The 21991-nt window shown below is 42.9% G+C and overlaps 1 protein-coding gene across 7 annotated transcripts in view; it reads left to right on the forward strand.

Moving 5' to 3' along the window:
* LOC309569543 (ryanodine receptor 3) overlaps positions 1-21991 on the forward strand; it is a 1308933-nt gene that overhangs the window by 440442 nt on the left and 846500 nt on the right. For all 7 annotated transcript variants that reach the window (XM_082275412.1, XM_082275411.1, XM_082275414.1 and 4 more), the window contains one exon: positions 20441-20534. In XM_082275412.1, coding sequence (XP_082131538.1) covers positions 20441-20534 — 94 coding nt within the window. The remainder of the gene's footprint in view (positions 1-20440; positions 20535-21991) is intronic.

Below are 21991 nucleotides of genomic sequence, written 5' to 3' on the forward strand. Positions count from 1 at the left end.
TCTCTTTGGTGTCACACAAATTAGCAGAGACTTGATGTTAGTGCAGATTAACCTTCACCTCCACACTTCACCCAGTGATCTAGTAAGGTACTCCTTACCGGAAATATATGACCCCTTAATTATAGGGGGTCACATAGGCAATATCTCCACTCAGTACACACGATCCTCAGCTCCTCTGTTACACAGTGGGTAATCCAGCATCAAGCCCTTATAGTGTAGCTCGGATCAGGTGGCAAACATGGGTGGGACAAAAAGGAGACTCTCATGGTGCAGTACATCTAAACATATCGCTTTATTTAAAAAGTATTGCACTTACTCGAATCACCATAAAACAATCGCCTTTCTCATAAAAACATCCAGCGAGGGTTGTGAGCACTGCCGATCGCACAGCGCTCCTCTAACCCGGAAATGGCTACGGTCTCACGTTTCCCTTCCCGACGTACGTTTCGTCAGTACGACCTGACGTCATCAGGGGATCATGTGACCGTATGTTTACTTCTCATATTTATTGAGAATACACCGCTTGGCATCCAATCAGAAACTCCTTAATTTGTAACCCCGCCCGCATGACTCGGATCAGAATCATTAAGGGAGCCTGCTTAGAACAAAAAGGATAATATCATAGTATTGTAGCAATGACGCCGCAATTTATTTCTTTTTAATATATACCCAAAGCAAAATTGCTTAGTTTAAAACCTTGGACCGCAACTGTGCTTACTGGGTTTGTGGTGGAATGCCTCACGTTACATTATTGAAATTCCATCAATAGCGGTATTGATACAAATGCATACCTAGTGAATTCATTAACCATTTCAGTACTAAATAAATTAAACAACATTTTACGAATTAATTGAGTTTATATCATAAATTTTCATATACTACCTCAATTTTGTTATTATTAGAAACAAGTTTAAATTAATTTTATTTTTGGTTAAAAAGATTAAAATTTAAAAAATTTAAAGAATAAAATAATTATTAAAAGTTGGATATAAAGCAATTCAAATCTATCTCAATATTCATACCTAAAGGTTGCAATGTGTTCATTTTATATATCCATTGGGTTTCATTGATGGATATTTTTTGAGTCATGTTTCCTCCTCTCCAATGGTTTATTACTCTATCAATACCACAAAAAGTCATTTTTGAGGGATCCTTATTGTGGTACAAGCGGAAATGATTGGAGAGGCTATGTTTTGGAAATCCCTTCCTCACGTTTTTAACGTGTTCGTTAATACGCACCGATAATTGTCTTGTGGTCCTTCCAATATACTGGAGGCCACAAGGACAAGTTATCAGGTAGGTAACGTGGGTGGACCTACATGAAATGAATTTTTTGATATTGAATTGCTGACCGGTAACATTAGATTGGAAGGTGGTGGTTTTCCTTGGATTTTTCTTAGTTTTCTTACACGCATTGCACCTCCCACAACGAAAAAAACCATTTACATCTAAGAAAGTTGGTTTATTGGTGGGCGGATCTGGTATATTTGGAGCAATGCTGTGTCTAAGATTAGGGGCTTTTCGATAAATGAAAATTGGTTTTTCCGGTAATATTTTGTTCAGGGTCTTATCTTTTTTCAAAATTGGCCAATGTTTTCTCATAATGGCTTCAACTTTTTTATAATCCCTATTAAAGTTGGTTAGGAACGCTGTTTCTCCATTGCTGTTCTTATTCTTCTTTTTCGTTTTCAGCAGATCTTTCCTCGGCATTTGTCGCACAAGTTCTCTTGTTTTCAAAATTTCTTCCAATTTGTACCCTTTTTCAACAAACCTAGATGTTAACAGATTTGATTGGGTCAAGTAGTCTTCTTCTTTCTTACAGTTGCGTCTTATGCGCATGTACTGTCCCTTCGGTATAGCTCCCAGCCACTTGGGATGATGGCAACTTCTTGTGGGAATATAACTATTCCTATCCGTGTCCTTGAAGAAACTCTTGGTACAGATCTGATTGCCCTCTTTTACCAGGGTCAAATCAAGGAAATTCACGGATTCAGTCTCCCAAGTGGCTGTGAATACCAGCCCATACTGATTATCATTGATTTCTGCCAGGAATTTCTTTAGGTCCTCCTCCGAACCACTCCATAGGACTAGCAGATCATCAATGAACCTTTTGTATAAGGTTAACGATGGGTTGGGGTTCTTGAAAATTACCTCCTTTTCCCATTGGCCCAGAAGGATGTTAGCGACACTTGGTGCATATTTGGCACCCATTGCCACGCCCTTAATTTGGTTATAATGACTACCATCGTGCCAAAAGTAGTTATTGCCCATTGCCAGGCCAAGGGCATCGCATATAAACTTTTTTTGTATTGGTTGGAGATTGGTTTTAGAGTTTAAGGCAGCAATGGTGGTGTCTATCACGTCTGATTGTTTTAAACTCGTGTACAACGATTCCACATCTATGGTCACTAAAATAGTGTTCGATTGTACTTCTAATTCTTCTAAGATGTTAATTAGATGTTTACTGTCTTGTAGATGGGACGGATAGGTAGGTATTATAGGCTGCAAAAAATGATCAATGTATTCTCCAATCCTGGAGAAAATAGATCCAATTCCACTTATAATTGGCCTGCCGGGCGGCTTAGTTTTATGTTTGTGGATTTTCGGCAGCTGGTATATGGTTGGTAGTCTGGGTGCTTTTGGTACAAGGTACTGTGCTTCTTTCTTTGTAAGGATCCCGTTTTCTTTGGCTTTTTTTACCAATTTGTTTAATTTATCTTTCAAGGCTTTGGTGGGGTTGTTTTTCAGCTTCTTGTAGGTGACAGTGTCACCTACTAGTCTATCGAGTTCTTCTTTATAATCATTTTTGTTTAGAACTACGATTCCACCTCCTTTATCAGCTCCTCTGATTACTATATTCTTCCTTTTTTCTAATTCTTCCAGTCCTTTTTGTATGTCATTTCGATTGCTTGAATTGGTTTTGATCTTTTTAACATCATCTTCCACCATATTTTTGAAGACCTCCAAACAGTGATTGGAGGCTTTGGGTGGATTGAAAGTGGATTTATTTCTAAGTCCACTATTTTGAAATTCAGAACTCATAGGATTCTGGCTCAAAGGTTTCTCTAGAAAGTGTTTTTTGATTTTGAGTTTTCTTATGTATTTTTCAATATCAATGTATGTGTTGAACTTGTCAACACCTCTATCAGGGGCAAATTTGAGGCCCAATTCCAATAATTTTAATTCATCAGTGGAAAATTGGGCGTCACTAAGGTTGAAGATTCCTGCCCCTAGGATTCTCTTTTTCTTTTGTTTCTTTCTTCCGCCCCTGCATCCTCTCCTCTGTTTTCTTGTCTTCCAGGTGGGGGGCCATTTCTTATGGGGGTCTGTTCCTGTTGATATTGGGGATAGGTATCCCTTACCCAATTCTGTCCTGGGTTCTCTTGTTCCCAGTAATTCTCCTGAGGCCATGGTTGTTGGGGTCTCCACCATTGTGGGGGTCCTCCTCCCCTCTGCCAAGGACGGCCTCTTCTCCCACCCCTCTGGCCGCGCGGGGCTCCATTTTGGTGGTTGGGGCCTTTTCCTCTCCCCCTTTGTCCTGGGGCGCCACCTCGCCCCCTTCTCGGAAAAACCTCATTCTGTTGGTAGTTTGGGGCATAAGCTAATGGAGAATAGCTATTATATGTAGGTACATTGAATCTCGGAGAGTTATAGTTTGGATGTTGGTATCTCGTTTTCCTGTTTGAGCTTCCTTGGGTTCTTTCATTGTCAAAATTAGGTGCTCCCCCAATGGGTGTAAAATTAGGGTTAATGAATCTTTCAATCCCTGTTTCACCTACTGCCGGTGATTGGACCTGGCCAGAATTGCTACTGCCATTCTGGCCTTCAGGTTGATCCTGCCATTTGTATACCTTAGACTCTTTGTAGTCTATTTGATCTCTTTGGTATTTAGTAATTTTCTTATTTCTGGTGTCCTTATCTACCTTATCTAGAAATTTCTGTGTCTGGGTGATCTTATCCTTAAATTCAGCATTATCTTTAAATGGTTCCAAGGTGGTTTTTAGTTCGCTTATCTTTTCTTCTAATTTATTCATTTTAGTTTTTCTACGTAGTAGAATAAGGCTAATAAGTCTGGCCTCACACTGATTGAAGAAATCGAACCAATCTTTGTTGAGGTCTGGGTCAACCAATCCATCGTTTGGACCCAGATCCCAACGTAACCTTCTTGGTGTCATTTTCATTTTGGAGTACTGCTCTAAGGTTGCTATATCCCACCATACTCAAATCTTTTTCTCGAGCACATTTTTTAGGGATTTAACATTTTGTTCCATATCCTTAGAGACAGCACTTTTAGCTGTGAATATATCTGCTGTATTGCGGTTGTTCATAAACTCAAATATTTCCATTGCTGCAGTTTTAAACACAAGTGGGTGTGTAAGAAATCAGAAAAAAAGGAAGGTTTGGTGTAAACCAAAAACCGCGCAAGTGGTTCAACCGTGTATATATGTATAAATATGTAAATATATTATCAATAAATACAAACATCCAACATCCAAACTATAACTCTCCGAGATTCAATGTACCTACATATAATAGCTATTCTCCATTAGCTTATGCCCCAAACTACCAACAGAATGAGGTTTTTCCGAGAAGGGGGCGAGGTGGCGCCCCAGGACAAAGGGGGAGAGGAAAAGGCCCCAACCACCAAAATGGAGCCCCGCGCGGCCAGAGGGGTGGGAGAAGAGGCCGTCCTTGGCAGAGGGGAGGAGGACCCCCACAATGGTGGAGACCCCAACAACCATGGCCTCAGGAGAATTACTGGGAACAAGAGAACCCAGGACAGAATTGGGTAAGGGATACCTATCCCCAATATCAACAGGAACAGACCCCCATAAGAAATGGCCCCCCACCTGGAAGACAAGAAAACAGAGGAGAGGATGCAGGGGCGGAAGAAAGAAACAAAAGAAAAAGAGAATCCTAGGGGCAGGAATCTTCAACCTTAGTGACGCCCAATTTTCCACTGATGAATTAAAATTATTGGAATTGGGCCTCAAATTTGCCCCTGATAGAGGTGTTGACAAGTTCAACACATACATTGATATTGAAAAATACATAAGAAAACTCAAAATCAAAAAACACTTTCTAGAGAAACCTTTGAGCCAGAATCCTATGAGTTCTGAATTTCAAAATAGTGGACTTAGAAATAAATCCACTTTCAATCCACCCAAAGCCTCCAATCACTGTTTGGAGGTCTTCAAAAATATGGTGGAAGATGATGTTAAAAAGATCAAAACCAATTCAAGCAATCGAAATGACATACAAAAAGGACTGGAAGAATTAGAAAAAAGGAAGAATATAGTAATCAGAGGAGCTGATAAAGGAGGTGGAATCGTAGTTCTAAACAAAAATGATTATAAAGAAGAACTCGATAGACTAGTAGGTGACACTGTCACCTACAAGAAGCTGAAAAACAACCCCACCAAAGCCTTGAAAGATAAATTAAACAAATTGGTAAAAAAAGCCAAAGAAAACGGGATCCTTACAAAGAAAGAAGCACAGTACCTTGTACCAAAAGCACCCAGACTACCAACCATATACCAGCTGCCGAAAATCCACAAACATAAAACTAAGCCGCCCGGCAGGCCAATTATAAGTGGAATTGGATCTATTTTCTCCAGGATTGGAGAATACATTGATCATTTTTTGCAGCCTATAATACCTACCTATCCGTCCCATCTACAAGACAGTAAACATCTAATTAACATCTTAGAAGAATTAGAAGTACAATCGAACACTATTTTAGTGACCATAGATGTGGAATCGTTGTACACGAGTTTAAAACAATCAGACGTGATAGACACCACCATTGCTGCCTTAAACTCTAAAACCAATCTCCAACCAATACAAAAAAAGTTTATATGCGATGCCCTTGGCCTGGCAATGGGCAATAACTACTTTTGGCACGATGGTAGTCATTATAACCAAATTAAGGGCGTGGCAATGGGTGCCAAATATGCACCAAGTGTCGCTAACATCCTTCTGGGCCAATGGGAAAAGGAGGTAATTTTCAAGAACCCCAACCCATCGTTAACCTTATACAAAAGGTTCATTGATGATCTGCTAGTCCTATGGAGTGGTTCGGAGGAGGACCTAAAGAAATTCCTGGCAGAAATCAATGATAATCAGTATGGGCTGGTATTCACAGCCACTTGGGAGACTGAATCCGTGAATTTCCTTGATTTGACCCTGGTAAAAGAGGGCAATCAGATCTGTACCAAGAGTTTCTTCAAGGACACGGATAGGAATAGTTATATTCCCACAAGAAGTTGCCATCATCCCAAGTGGCTGGGAGCTATACCGAAGGGACAGTACATGCGCATAAGACGCAACTGTAAGAAAGAAGAAGACTACTTGACCCAATCAAATCTGTTAACATCTAGGTTTGTTGAAAAAGGGTACAAATTGGAAGAAATTTTGAAAACAAGAGAACTTGTGCGACAAATGCCGAGGAAAGATCTGCTGAAAACGAAAAAGAAGAATAAGAACAGCAATGGAGAAACAGCGTTCCTAACCAACTTTAATAGGGATTATAAAAAAGTTGAAGCCATTATGAGAAAACATTGGCCAATTTTGAAAAAAGATAAGACCCTGAACAAAATATTACCGGAAAAACCAATTTTCATTTATCGAAAAGCCCCTAATCTTAGACACAGCATTGCTCCAAATATACCAGATCCGCCCACCAATAAACCAACTTTCTTAGATGTAAATGTTTTTTTTCGTTGTGGGAGGTGCAATGCGTGTAAGAAAACTAAGAAAAATCCAAGGAAAACCACCACCTTCCAATCTAATGTTACCGGTCAGCAATTCAATATCAAAAAATTCATTTCATGTAGGTCCACCCACGTTACCTACCTGATAACTTGTCCTTGTGGCCTCCAGTATATTGGAAGGACCACAAGACAATTATCGGTGCGTATTAACGAACACGTTAAAAACGTGAGGAAGGGATTTCCAAAACATAGCCTCTCCAATCATTTCCGCTTGTACCACAATAAGGATCCCTCAAAAATGACTTTTTGTGGTATTGATAGAGTAATAAACCATTGGAGAGGAGGAAACATGACTCAAAAAATATCCATCAATGAAACCCAATGGATATATAAAATGAACACATTGCAACCTTTAGGTATGAATATTGAGATAGATTTGAATTGCTTTATATCCAACTTTTAATAATTATTTTATTCTTTAAATTTTTTAAATTTTAATCTTTTTAACCAAAAATAAAATTAATTTAAACTTGTTTCTAATAATAACAAAATTGAGGTAGTATATGAAAATTTATGATATAAACTCAATTAATTCGTAAAATGTTGTTTAATTTATTTAGTACTGAAATGGTTAATGAATTCACTAGGTATGCATTTGTATCAATACCGCTATTGATGGAATTTCAATAATGTAACGTGAGGCATTCCACCACAAACCCAGTAAGCACAGTTGCGGTCCAAGGTTTTAAACTAAGCAATTTTGCTTTGGGTATATATTAAAAAGAAATAAATTGCGGCGTCATTGCTACAATACTATGATATTATCCTTTTTGTTCTAAGCAGGCTCCCTTAATGATTCTGATCCGAGTCATGCGGGCGGGGTTACAAATTAAGGAGTTTCTGATTGGATGCCAAGCGGTGTATTCTCAATAAATATGAGAAGTAAACATACGGTCACATGATCCCCTGATGACGTCAGGTCGTACTGACGAAACGTACGTCGGGAAGGGAAACGTGAGACCGTAGCCATTTCCGGGTTAGAGGAGCGCTGTGCGATCGGCAGTGCTCACAACCCTCGCTGGATGTTTTTATGAGAAAGGCGATTGTTTTATGGTGATTCGAGTAAGTGCAATACTTTTTAAATAAAGCGATATGTTTAGATGTACTGCACCATGAGAGTCTCCTTTTTGTCCCACCCATGTTTGCCACCTGATCCGAGCTACACTATAAGGGCTTGATGCTGGATTACCCACTGTGTAACAGAGGAGCTGAGGATCGTGTGTACTGAGTGGAGATATTGCCTATGTGACCCCCTATAATTAAGGGGTCATATATTTCCGGTAAGGAGTACCTTACTAGATCACTGGGTGAAGTGTGGAGGTGAAGGTTAATCTGCACTAACATCAAGTCTCTGCTAATTTGTGTGACACCAAAGAGATGTGGACTGTTTGATGCTACATATGGACTGTTTGCACTTTACAATATTGAGCACAGATTGATTGATTTTTTAGATTGTCACCTATCATGTATTTTTAATTTTTGAATTAAGGTTTAAATATATCTGCACAAGCACTTTATGTTTGAGCGCGACACTACCCATTCTTTTAAACAAATGGAACTCATAATTGGCCATGAATGGAGACTTTCCGGAAGCAAAGTTGATGGCAGCGTCCTGGCAAACTCCGCCCAGGGTAGCAGATCAACCCAATTGTCCTGATGGTCAGAGATATAGCAGCAGAGAAATTGCTCCAGAGTTTGGTTGGAACGCTCAGCAGCACCATTGGACTGCAAATGGTAGGCCAAAGAGAAGGAGAGTGAAATACCCAACTGGGAGCAAAAGGCGTGCCAGAACTTGGAGACAAACTGGCTCCCACGGTTCAAGACAAACTCCTTAGGCAACCCATGTAAACATCAGACCTCCCAGGCAAACACCCAGGCAAGCTCCTGAGTGGTAGCCGCCTCTTAAACGGACCACAGTGGCGCATTTTGGATAACTGGTCAGCAAACATGAGGATACTGTGTAACCTCAAGACGCAGGAAGTTCCACAATAAAATCCATGGGCACAGACTGAACAAGCAGCCACATATGCTGCAACATCAGTGCGGAGAGATGGCCACCAGAACTGATGGGAAATAACCCAGGACATCTGCTTCTTACCAGGATAACCAGCAGTTTTGGAATTGTGGTACGTGCGCAACAGTTTGATGTGCAACCCCACAGGTACAAAACATTTGCCAGCAGGTCTCTCTGCATCAGGTTGGGCAGCCAAGATTTGTTCTCCAAGAGGAGAGGTTAAGTTGGTGCGGATGGCAGCCAGGATATGATCAGAAGGTATGACCGGTGCTGGCACGGAGTCCTTCCTGGACAACTCAAAATACTGGCGAGACAAGGCATCAGCCTTAATATTCTTGAAGCCAGGCAAATAGGAGACAACATAGTTAAAACCAGACCGAGAGATACGTCAGATTCTTATGATCGGTGAGAATGAGAACTGGAACCACAGAACCTTTGAGCAAGTGTCTCTGCTCTTTAAAGCGGAGTTCAGGGCACAAAAACGATATTTTTTTTTTTGTGCCCGTCCGCTAGTTCAGCCTAACCTGAAAAGGAATTGGATAGTTAGATTTTTTTTTTTTAAAAACTCACCTTGTAATTGACGATCGTAAATACTCACCTATGACAGCTTCCTCCTCCAGCGCCGAGGCTCTCCCCGTCACTTCCTGCCTCGCAATGATTCCTGGGAGCTAAACGTCATAGCTCCCAGGAATCAATGCGCCGCACCGGCCCCGCTCGTCATTTCCGGGCGACGCCGCATTCCCCTGCTAAACAGCTTCTGGGCATGCCCAGAAGCTGTTTAGGAATGCGGCGCCGCACCGGAAGTGACGAGAGGGGCCGGTGCAGCGCATTCTGGGACACGAAGACGCGGAAGAAGACGGAGAAGAGGACCGCGACGGCTTCAGCTGCCCACAACCGAGATGGAAACGCTGTGGAAGAAAACTTCTAAGTAAGTATTTCTTCTAAAAGGTAAGTGCGAACCGGGACAGATCAGAGGCTAGCCATTGTGGAATGTGCTAGCCCTGACTGTCCCGGGGGTATGTTAAAAAAAAAAACGATTCTCTGCCCGGAACTCCGCTTTAAGGGCCAGGTTAATGGCCAAGAGCTCTCTGTCTCCAATCTCGTAATTGCAGTAAGCTGGAGACAGCTTCTTGGAGAAGAAATATAAAAGTAAAGGGTAGTGCGCTATTCAGATGTGTGATAAAGCTAAAATAATAATATGATAAACTAAGAAGTGCAATAGAAAAAAAAATATGATAAACCTTCAAAATATATAAATAAATAACAAGTAAAAATTAAATGCTGAATAAATATAAAACACAAAAAAAATAAAAAATCTTCCCAATTGCAGTGAATTTCTAAGCGTGCAAAATTATGCCAAAAAGTCCAAAAAAAAACAAATTGAAAAATGAAAGTCCAGAGATAAAAAGTTATCTTTAACCACTTGCCGACCGCCTCCTGTATATTTACTGCGGCACACAACCGTTTACAGGCAAAGTGATGTAGTACTACATCGCTTGCCAAAGAGCCTGTAGGGGGCGAGCGTGTGCCCCTGCGGGGGGCCAGCACGCCCTGCCAGAGGCATGCTCCCGCCCCCGCTCGTTCCCTGCCTAGCCAGCGCGTGTGCTCCGATGGCCGCCGGCCACTCACGATCTCCCACAGGTGAAGGAGAAAGACAGACGGCAGATGTAAACACAGCCGTCTGTCATTCTCACTGAAGTAGGCACATCGGCTATGCGATCCTGCTATATAGTGGCACTTTTCCACTGCAAGTACCGGCTCGGCTCTACTCGGCCCTGCCTGGCCCTGCTTGGCCCGGTTTGCTTTTCCACTGCTGGTACCGCATGGCACGGTGTTGGAACGGTTCGGTACGGTATGGTATGGTTTGCTTTTCCACTAAAGTAGTACTAAAGTTAAGTGGGTGGGATAACAACGGGGTGGGTGGGATTCTCTGACCAGTCAGTGGCTAATAGTGACTGCATGCAAAGGATTGTGGGATATGGTACCGGGTATGGTACCTCTTGGAACCACAATCGAGGTGGTACTGTTTTTGAGAGCCGTACCGTTCGGTTCCATGCAGTGGAAAAGCGCCGCCGTACCATACCGTACCGAACCATTCCTACACCATACCATGCGGTACCAGCAGTGGAAAAGCACAAAAGCGAGCCGAACCGTTCGGTTCCATGCAGTGGAAAAGTGCCATAGGATTGCATGTCTCTGTGGTTACTTCACTAGCCCCTAGGGACACACTTAACCCCTTGATCACCGATAAAGTTAACCCCTTCCCTGCCAGTGTCATTTTTACAGTAACAGTGCATATTTATAGCACTAATTACTGTAGTAATGTCTTTGGTACCCCCAAAAGTGTCAAAAATGTCAGTCAGGGGTCTGATCTGTCCGCCGCAATGTCACAGTCCCGCAAAACAATTTGCAGATCTCCGCCATTACTAGTTAAAAAAAAAAAACAATAAAAATGACATGACTATAGTTAGTAAACGCAATAACTTTTGCGCAAACCAATTAAAATACGCTTAGTGTGATTTTTTTTACCAAAAATATGTAGCAGAAAACAAATTGGCCTAAAATGTTAAAAAACTTTGATTTTTACATTTTTTTTTTGAGAATTTCATATAAAAAAATGTGAAAAATATTTTTATTTTTTAAAAATGTCGCTGTTTTTTGTTTATAGCGCAAAAAAATAAAAATCGCACAGGTGATCAAAAACCACCAAAAGAAAGCTCTGTTTGTGGGAAAAAAAAGGACATCAATTTAATTTGGGTACAATGTTGCACGACAGCGCAATTGTCAGTTAAAGTCACGCAGTGCCGAAACGCAAAATAGGGCCTGGTCTTTGAGCAGGAAAATCCTCCAGGGCTTAAGTGGTTAAATTACCCTTTTTTTGAAAGTAGAGACCCCAAGGTGATGTCATTTTTTGCCAAAGTTTTTTGGAATTGAAGAAAAATGTTTCTACCAAGTTTAAACGAAGTGGTTAAGATAAGTGACATAGAAGGTTCATCAATCAGTGCAGTGCATATGAACCAACATGCTGTGGCATGTGCAATTATGCAAGTGAAGTGATATCAGGTGAAAAAACCAATAACACCTCTGTAAAAAAAACAAAAACAAAAAAATGGGTGAATTATCTTCCACCAAAGTGTATGGCTAAAATGCACGCTCACCTTCAGTGTAAAAAGAAGAAAAATATCTTAAAGATAATTTACCTTTCTTGACAACATTACACTATATGCTCTTTATTTTTTATTTATATATCTGGGGAAAATACGCTGAGAGGAGAAGTCTCCCCACAGAGAGGAATTTTATCACAGTTTGTCTCAAGCATTGACTCTAATGCCCCATGCACACAGGGGTTTTTGCAGCTGCTGTTAGGAGCGTCAGGCTTTTTTCACAGCTGCAAAACACCCATCCATGTTATTCTATGGTCTCATGCACACATAGAGCTTTTAGGAGCTCCAAGTGGCATAGGCGTTTAATAGCTGCAAAAAAAACCCAGGACCAGTGCGTTCTGGAACTGCAGCGTCAAGCTGTAAAAACGTCTGAAGCTGCTAAAGGATGAATAACGTTGCTTATACAGCATTAAGCCACGTTATATGTTTTTTTTTTCCATTCAAAATCAATGGTTCCCTATGGGAGCTTATTGATTTGAATGGAAGGCGCATTGCAAGTCGGATCAGGATGATCCGACTTGCGGTGCGACTTGCACTCTGAGAATCTTGAGGTTCTCCAGCCTCCGTCCTTGCAGCGGCGGCGGTGGCGTCCTGGCTTGGCCGGTCATTGAAGCGAGCCTAACTGAGCTACCCTATTCAGGGGAAAACTCAATCCATTATTGGGCAGCCCTCTCCCCCGAGGTTATAGATTCTGATCACCCCCAAATCAAGGGGCGGGGCTCGACACCCCATCTTTTGGGATAATTATTCTTGGCCCTTCTGTGTGGGGCCGGAAATGTACCCAGCCTGAACCTCTTTGAGCACAGGTGCGGAGTTGTGCTTCTGGCCGTTTGTGGAACCTCCTGGTCATCAGAAACTATCCTCAGTCTCTCTTTTAATGTGTCCACTCGGGACTGCTTATGGTCTTTGAAAAAGCCCACTCAAGGGCGAAACGCGTCAGACCTGTCCCAGGGTTCATGTGAGACTTATTCAGACATGTTGTATTGAGTGCACCTTGAGAAATTTGTCCTTTTCTCTTTTAACTGTTTGTTCATTTTATATTGATGACAAATAAAATAAAAAAAAATGATATTTTTTCAATATGTGAATTATTTGTCCTATGCTCACCCATCAGGAGCCCTCCTCAACATATCCATTATTTTACCCTTAGGCACCAGTACCCTATCACCCTTTGGGTGTATGGATCAGGTTCCTTTCATCTTTTATCTGTTAACTAGGATTGGAGGCCTCCTGTATGATTAAATCACACCCACTAAGGCTATCTTTGTCTGATATAATCTTGAGGGGGAACTCTACACCAAAATGGGAAAAAAAGAGAAGACCAGAGCGGAGAAGACCAGATGAAGATTTTTAATAAACTTTTGAAAACATCTCCTGTCATTATTTACATACACTGCCTTTTATGGGGTCACATAGGGGCCCGTGATCTGGGGGGCCCCCTTGTTAAATGGGGCTTCCAGATTCCGATAAGCCCTCTGCCCGCAGACCCCCACAAACACCGGCCAGGGTTGTCAGGAAGAGGCCCTTGTCCTCATCAACATGGGGCAAGGTGCTTTGGGGAGGGGGGGGTGCCGCTCACTCGTCCCCTCCCCTTTCCTGGCCTGCCGGGCTGCATGCTTGGATAAGGGTTTGGTATGGATTTTAGGGAGACCCCACAATTGTTTTTTTCAGCGTTTCTGTGTTTTTTCACACTGTTTTTGTTCCCATTTTGGTGTGGAGTTCCCCCTCAAGGTTCTCAGAGCGCAAGTCGCACCGGATCATTCTGATCCGACTTGCGATGCACCTTCCATTCAAATCAATAGACTCCCATAGGGAACCATTGATTTTGAATGGAGGCAAAAAAAAACGCTGCTAAAAGCGACGTGGCCAAATGTGCAATAAAGCTACTGGAAAAAGCTACTAAAAGCACGTTTTTACAGCTGCTTTTTCCTGGCGTTAGAAGTGGCTCTGCAGCTCGTTTTTTCTGATGCCCTGTGTGCATGGGGACTTATTGTTAGAGGTGAGAGCACCAGATTATCCAATCGATGAGTGAATGAACTTTTCACAGACTTTTTTCTTGAACTTTCCTTTTTGGACTTTCAATATTATATATATTTTTTTATCTCTGGACTTTCATTTTTCAATTCTTTTTTTGTACTTTTTGGTATCGTTTTGCACATTTAGAAATTCATTGCAATTGAGAAGATTTTTATTTTTTTTATATATATTTGTGCTTTATATTTATTCAGCATTTGATTTTTACTTGCTTGTTATTTATTTATATATTTTGAAGGTTTAGCCCCCGTTCACACAGGGGCGACGCTATTTCGGACCGCGACCTCCGAGGTCGCGGTGCGAGCAGCGCGCCGCGACCTCGGAGCGGCCGCCACGGACTTCATAACATTGAAGTCTATGGCGGTCGCCTCCTGGTCGCCCCAAAGAAGCTCCGGACCCTTTTTCTGAGTCGGAGCGACTTGTGTCGCTCCTATCAGAACGGGTCCGCAGCTTCCCTATGGGAGGCGACCTGCGGCGACCTGTGAGGCGACCAGGTCGCCTCACAGGTCGCCCCAGTGTGAACGGGGGCTTATCATATTGTTTTTTTTTTTTTTTTTTTACACTTCTTGGTCTGTTCTTTATTTTCTTGGAGAAGAACCCACAATGAAGGGTCCATCAGGAGGGCGCTTGCTCCAATCTCCGACGCATCCACCTCTAGGACAAAGAGCAAACCAGGATTGGGATGAGACAGAATGGGAGTCAAAGCAAAAGCAGACTTGTTGTGGGAATCACTGCCCTTCTTGGTCAGATCTGAGATAGGTTAGGCCAAAGTGGAAAAGTTTCTGATACATTTCCAATAGTAGTTGGCAAACCCAAGAAGACGCTGAATGGAACGGAGACCACTGGGGCGAGGCCATTGTAGAACAGCAGAATTTATGTAGCCCAAGAAGGCAACCTGAGACAGGTGAAATTCACATTTCTCAAGCCTACAGAAAAGCCGATCCTCAGGTAGCCGTTGCAGCACTTGTTTGACACCCAGGTAGTGTGATTCAAGGGAGTCCGAGTAAATCAAGATGTCGTCCAAATAGACTACCACGCATTGCTGCAACATATCACGAAAGTCATCATTCATGAACTCCTAGAAGACAGCAGGCTCATTGCACAAGCCAAAGGGCATCACCAGAGATTTGTAATGACCAGTTCTGGTATTAAACGCAGTCTTCCACTCGTCGCCCTCCTTGATCCTTACAAGGTTATACATGGCCCTTAGGTTAAGCTTGGTAAAGACAGTTGCTCCCTTGAGACGGTCAAATAATTTAGTAATGACCGTGATGCGACTGAGGCCCCTATAATCAATACAAGGTCTCCACTCACCCCCTTTTTCTTTACGAAGAAAAAAACCGACACCTGCAGGAGAAGTGAACTTGAAAATATGCCCCCGGGCAAGTGCATTCACAACATACTCCTCCATGGCCTTATTCTCCGCAACTAAGAGAGGATAAACCCTGCCACGACGGATAATGGCACCAGGTTGCAAGTCTATGGCACAATCATACGGGCGATGAGGAGGAAGAGCAACAGCGTGCACCTTGTCAAATACATCTTGATACTCACGATATTCAGTAGGCACTGAATCTGAGGAGGGGTACAAAGTACCTTAACAGGCCCATGGATACAAACAGCGCTGCAGAGAAGATCTCGACCAACTGCCAATCAAAGGTCGGATTGTGTTTCTGAAGCCAAGGGTACCCCAAAACAGCGGAGTAGTGTGGAGACTAAATAACCTGGAAACAGGTCGACTCCCTGTGAACAGCCCCTATTGCCATATAAACCGGAACAGTCTTGTGGGTAACCTGTGCCGGTTGCAGGGGTCTGCCATCAATCACCTTGATTACTAGTGGAGAAACACGAGGCTGCAAGGGTATGGAATTCGCAGTGGCAAACGTACTGTCAATAAAATAACCCTCAGCACCGGAGTCTACCAACGCCTGAGTAACCACCGAACCAGGAGAGGACAACTGTGATTAGCAGTTTATCTTCACGGGAAAACGGGGAGGAGGAAATTCCACCTAAGATCTGCCCCCAACAGGACCTTAGGTGCGAGCGTTTCCCGGACAGGTCAGACATTTCAGGAAATGCCCACCAAGACTGCAATACAGGCACCGGCACTCCCTCCTCCTAAAGGCCTGCTCAGCCCTGGAAAGGCGAGTGAACCCCAGCTGCATGAGTTCACAGACAGACGCACCATCCCCAGGAGGGGTGGAAGGTGAGGGAGGAATGTGTGGGAAAGAAAATGTATTGGCCTCCACAGGTGCTCCTTAAACAGTGGTCTATACCTGAGCCTGGTATCAATCAAAATCAGGAAGGAAATGAGAGCCTCAAGCTCCTCAGGAAGATCCTTGACCACCATCTCATTCCTTTAATGCATCGGAGAAATCATGAGAGAAGACAGCCACCAGAGCCTCATTTTTCCAGCCTACCTCTGCTACCAGGGTCCAAATTTCAATGGCATACTCGGCAACATTTCATATACCCTGTTGAATGGACAGGAGCAGCAGAGGCAGAGTTTGTAGATCTGAGGCAGAGCTTTGCAGCAGAGGTAGAGTGAGCAGGCACATTGAATACCCTACAAATGGAGGCAACAAAACTTGGGTAATCAAGTATCACAGAATTATCATTCTCCCATAAGGGATTTGCCCAGGCCAAGGCCTTGTCTGAGAGCAACAAGATTAGGAAGCCCACCTTGGGCTTGTCAGAAGGAAAAGCCTGAGGAACCATCTCATAATAAATTCCCACTTGGTTTAGGAAGGCACGACACTGACTCGGTTCACCCCCATAGCGCTGCGGAGGGGGGCTGAACCAGTCATCACTCTGGTAACAGTGACTCCAGCTGCAACTGCAGGAGCAGCAACAGGTGCAATAACAGGAGGAACCACTGGCCTAGCAGCACCAGGAGCAAGGTGACTGTGCGTGCCAGCAACATCTGCAATGCTGGAGCGAACTGACATAAAAAGTGATCATCAGGATTCATGGACCTTGCGTACTGTCAGGGTGCCAGGAAACCAGACCACAAGGGGATGCCTGTAAATTAAAGCAGTTTATTGGAGCAAACAACAACAAACGCACAGCAGGGGTGAGAAAGTTAGAGCATGAACAAGCCAGGGTCAAGTCCAGAAGCGGGTAGTCATCCAAGCCAGGGTCGAGTCCAGAAGCGGGTAGTCATCCAATCTGGAGTCAAGTCCAGAGGCGGGTCATCTGCCGATACAGAATCAAGAGCCAGGAAAGTCATCAGCCAAGCCAGGTCATGCACGGAGAAACACGGAGAACAGAAGACTGCTAGCAGAGATGCACATTGGATCACAAACACAAGGGCAAGGACTGCAACCTGCCAGGTGATAAATATAGTCAGGTGTGCAGCATCATCACTGTGTGACACCCAGGCAGCAGGCAAGTGATGATGCAATCAGTGTTTATAAGAGGCAGCAGTCTGCACATGTCCAAGATGGCTGCCAACAGGAGGGCAAGGTAATATCTTGACAGTATTTCGGGGGCTGATCAGATTTCCAGTATTGCAGGATACATTTCCAGTCCTGAAAAAAGGGCTCTATTAATAACAACCTTTTGAAAGTCAGTAAGATCAAGGCAATCCCTGAATACAGCCAGAATACAGTAGTCGTGCTTTAGTGGGATGGTAGTGTGGAAGACTGTCAAGGGTTTCTAATATTTTTGCCCAATACCGGTGAAGCTTAGGGCAACGCCATATCAAATGTTTGAGATAGCTCTGCGTCATGTTTCATTTTGTACACAGAAAGGACTGCAGAGCACCTATACAGTATAGCTTGAGTGGTATAAAATGGGCATGTAGGATGATATAAAGTTGTGATAACTGCTGGGTAGAATATAGAGAGCAGGTTAACACAGACTCCAGAATGTTATCCCACTAATCGTCATCTAGATTGCCTATGTCTTGTACCCAATTTTCTTTAGCTTTGGAGGGATAACCCTTTAGATAGGGCAGAAGGAGCATGTCATAGTAACGGGAAATAAACCCTTTAGTTTGACCGATTGGACATAATTAAAAACGGGAGTTGGGGAAAGGCTCCAGTCCATCCCAGCTCCCTCCCCAGGTGATTTTACATATTGCTGAACAAGTAAATACAGTTACAGATTTGATCAGTGAAAGTGTGAAATCTTAACTAGTTCCGGACTTCCCACCACATATATACTGTGGCAGGGTGGCAGGGTGGCCGGGCTGTGCAAAATCATGTACATGTATGGGATTTTGTGCATGAGATGTAGGGGTCGTGCATGCTCTGCCAGAGCGCCGCTACCGCTGTGATTGGACACAGCCGGAGTCAATCAGTGAGTCAGACGGCCACCTGTCGATCATTCAGAGGAATGATAGTACGGCAGTCTGCCTATGTAAACAAGGCAGTAAAAGAGAGATCTTGTGTTTCCGCTTAGATCTCTCTTTTCCTCTAGTGCATACAATCCCCCCACAGTTAGAAAGCACTCCCTAGGAGCACACTTAACCCCTTGATTGCCCCTGTTGTTAACCCCTTCCCTGCCAGTGTCATTTATACAGTAAAAGTGCATTTTTGTTAGCACTGATCACTGTATTGGTGTCACTGATCCCCAAAAAAGTGTCACTTAGTGTTAGATTTGTCTGCCACAATGTCACAGTCCCGCTAAAAATCGCTGATCGCCACCATTACTAGTAAAAACAATTAAAAAAATAAAAAGTCTATGTAGCAGTACTCCCATGGGAGCTGCTGAGTGAGGGTTCCCCTGGGTTACCTTTAGCAACAGTAGGACATTTAAGCATCTTTCCAAGTGTGATTACCTCAGACAAGAACCAGTCCAGTTTCTTTGGTTTTTAGCGTTTATTGAGAACTTGGATAGGAGAAAGGATGAGTGGGATACTCCAACAACTGAACTATGCACAAAGTAGGCAAGGACTATACAGAATTGCTGATTGACACTGGTTAACGCTGACTGACGCTGATTAACGCTGACTGACGCTGATTAACGCTGACTGACGCTGGTCACGGCTATGCCGCTTACTTTAGCTTCTCCTTTGACTGTAAGAAGTCCTTTAAGCTCCCTAAGGTACTCTTTTCTGAGGTAGCTAACTTGTAGTGCAGACTGTACTGCTGAGACACTTCAGAGCCCTTCCTGGCATCCTATTTACTGCAACATCTCAGGTTAGCTGGCTCTCTGATCCCCTTGACCTCTCTGGAGTGGTCCCCTCCCTTAGGCAGACCCCTGGGCAGATCTTGAGTACTCACAACACTGGTTTTCCAGAAGAATCCTGCCCAGCACAGCTCATCCCCTGGTCCCTAGGCTGACTGCCTGGACCGCCTTCCTTAGCAAAAGGAGGAGAGACAGCCATCACCCTCCTCCTGGGACCTGGCTTCCTGCCCAAAGGCACCCTTTCACATGCTCCCCTCCTATTTATGTGCAATCCCAGGATGCATTGCAGGAATGCCCTCCCACTGGTACTGACATAACACAGAGTATGTCACTGGCTAGGTTTCCTCCACTGTCCAATGAGATCCTTCATTGGCTGCAGTAGGGACACTCCCTCAGACCCAGTGAATCACACTTGGAAACATGTGACAGGCTAAACTAACAGATCAGACCTTCCTGATAAGCAGAACAGGGCCATAAGTTTGCTTTACCTAGCACCTACCCAGGAGGGTGCTACATCTATAAATGTGTCCCATAGTTTGTAGACACCATAACTTTTGCACAAACCAATCAATGTACACTTATTAGGATTTTTATACCAAAAATATGTAGCAGAATACATGTTGGCCTAAATTAATGAAAAAAATAGATTTTTTAAAAAATTTTATTGGGTTTATTTTATAGCAGAAAGTAAAAAATAGTTTGTTTTTTTTCTCAAAATTGTGGTTCTTTTTTTTTTATAGAGCCAAAATTAAAAACTGCAGAGGTGATCAAATACTACCAAAAGAAAGCTCTATTTGTGGGAAAAAAATACATACATTTTTTTGGGGTACAGTGTCGCACGACTGCGCAATTGTCAGCTAAAGCAACGCGTATTGCAAAAAATAGGGTAAAACCTCCTGGAGCGGAAGTCATTAATTTTGATTCTGTGAAAAGTGTTGGGGACTAAACTACTACTTGGGAATTCAGCCTCCAGGTTCTCAGAAACATACAGTATAAGGACCTGATGAGTGATTTTATCCGTGGGTGTTTTCACAACTGGGTAGAATGATTTTGCACGCTTCTAACATCTGAAAGCTTTTTCTTTATGCAGTCTCTAAAAATGTTTTCAGATATTTGCTACTTTGAATACACAGCAGATTGTGGGTTATTTTGTAGCTACTGCATGATTGCATAAACTGACCTAATTCCATCATGGTTCTGGGTTGCTACTTTCATGATTTATTACAACAATCATTTAAAAATGATTGTTGTTTGAACTTATTTAAAATTGTTGTTGACTGTTTCATACACCTTATTACGTCTTACGCGGGTGTATATTTCAGGGTATCTTCTTGGTGGACACGTTGTCAGGTTTTTCCATGGTCATGATGAATGTTTGACGATTCCATCTACTGACCCAGCAGAGGCCCAGCATAGGTAAGGTGATATATGCTTACCAAAATGTACACACTTTTTGTCCCTCAAGTGTTCTGTTCAGCAATGTCCTATTGAGGAGGGTTTATTTCAGAAATTGACATTCCCTTTTATTCACCCAGCCATTTCTTAACCTAAAAGGACCTTGGCAGTTTCTGTTTAAGATAATCCTGTTTTCAATAACTAGTTAGACAAGAGGTTGGGAGCCCACTTTAAGGCCTAATTCTCTCTAGCATGTCTTGCCATCGGTCATCTGCCAAACCCTTGCTTTCTGGACTAAGCTCAAGATCCTGGCTCTGTTTTAATGGATCCCTCTGTTCATGACCACTTGTAGCTTTTGCAATTGGTCTTATTCTATTGAGTTGATAAGTTGGAGATACAAAGTAGATATAAAGAAGCAAGAAGCTTCTTGAGAAGATACGCTTTGAAGGAGAGTGCCTATTTGGTACCTCACTGGACAAGTACATTTGGGATAATTAAAGGAATAAAGTCCTCTCCTCCCCCAGGAAAATAAAATTTCCTGCAGGTAGAGCTTTGGTTTCTAAAACAAGTAAAAGATCCTTTCGCCCAAATCAAAACCTTTAGCACACTTCTGTATTAGGATATGGACTTCCAAACCAGCCAAGTTTGGGTCTAAGTTCCCTTACCAATGATAATGGGACATCTACTGGCTTTCTTGACCATCTTATGACAAGAAACTTGAGATGTTTTGGTCCAGAGTGTAAAATATTTGGATCTCCAAGCTGCCTATCAACAGCTTCTCTCACAGGGGTTGTTGCCCCAGATCCAGACTGGAAATGTTTCCAGGGTTTCTACTCAAATGTTTTCACGGTTCCCAAGACAAATGGTGGTGTACAATTAATTTTGGATTTGAAAACTCTTGACTTGTTTCTGTGAGTCCACCATAGCCTCTTTAGTATCAGAGGATCTGCTGGCCTCTGTATATCAGGGCTGCTTACGTACACATACCCATCTTTCCTTTTAATCAATGCTACCTGCATTTTGCTATGGGCACACATTACTAACATTATTAAAACTAAACATTATTAATGTGTTGCCCTTCTCTTTGGCCTTTACACAGCAATCTGGGTCTTAATCAAGGTACCAGCCCCAGTCCAAGCCCTGCTCTACTTTCAGGGTTTCCACATATTGGGATAACTGGATGATCTCCTGTTAAAAGGACCAGTCCATAAAAACCTTTTGAGCCATTGTCAGACAGATGGTGAAGACTTTGCAAAGAGTCAAATGGGTCCCCAACCCTTGGAAGCCATTGATGGAACTTTCTTACCAATTGAAGTACCCTGGCCTGATATTTAGATACAACTCTGTCCACGATCTCTGTCCTGTGCCCTCAAATTCCTACCTGCACGAGGGTCATAGGACTGATGATAGCCCCCTTCGAGGAAGAACCTTACACCCAGATTCAAACCTTTGCAATTCAACATCCTGGCTGCATGAGG

The sequence above is a fragment of the Pelophylax lessonae genome, assembly GCF_965119305.1.
Source record: "Pelophylax lessonae genome assembly, chromosome: 13".
NCBI classification, from domain to species: domain Eukaryota; kingdom Metazoa; phylum Chordata; class Amphibia; order Anura; family Ranidae; genus Pelophylax; species Pelophylax lessonae.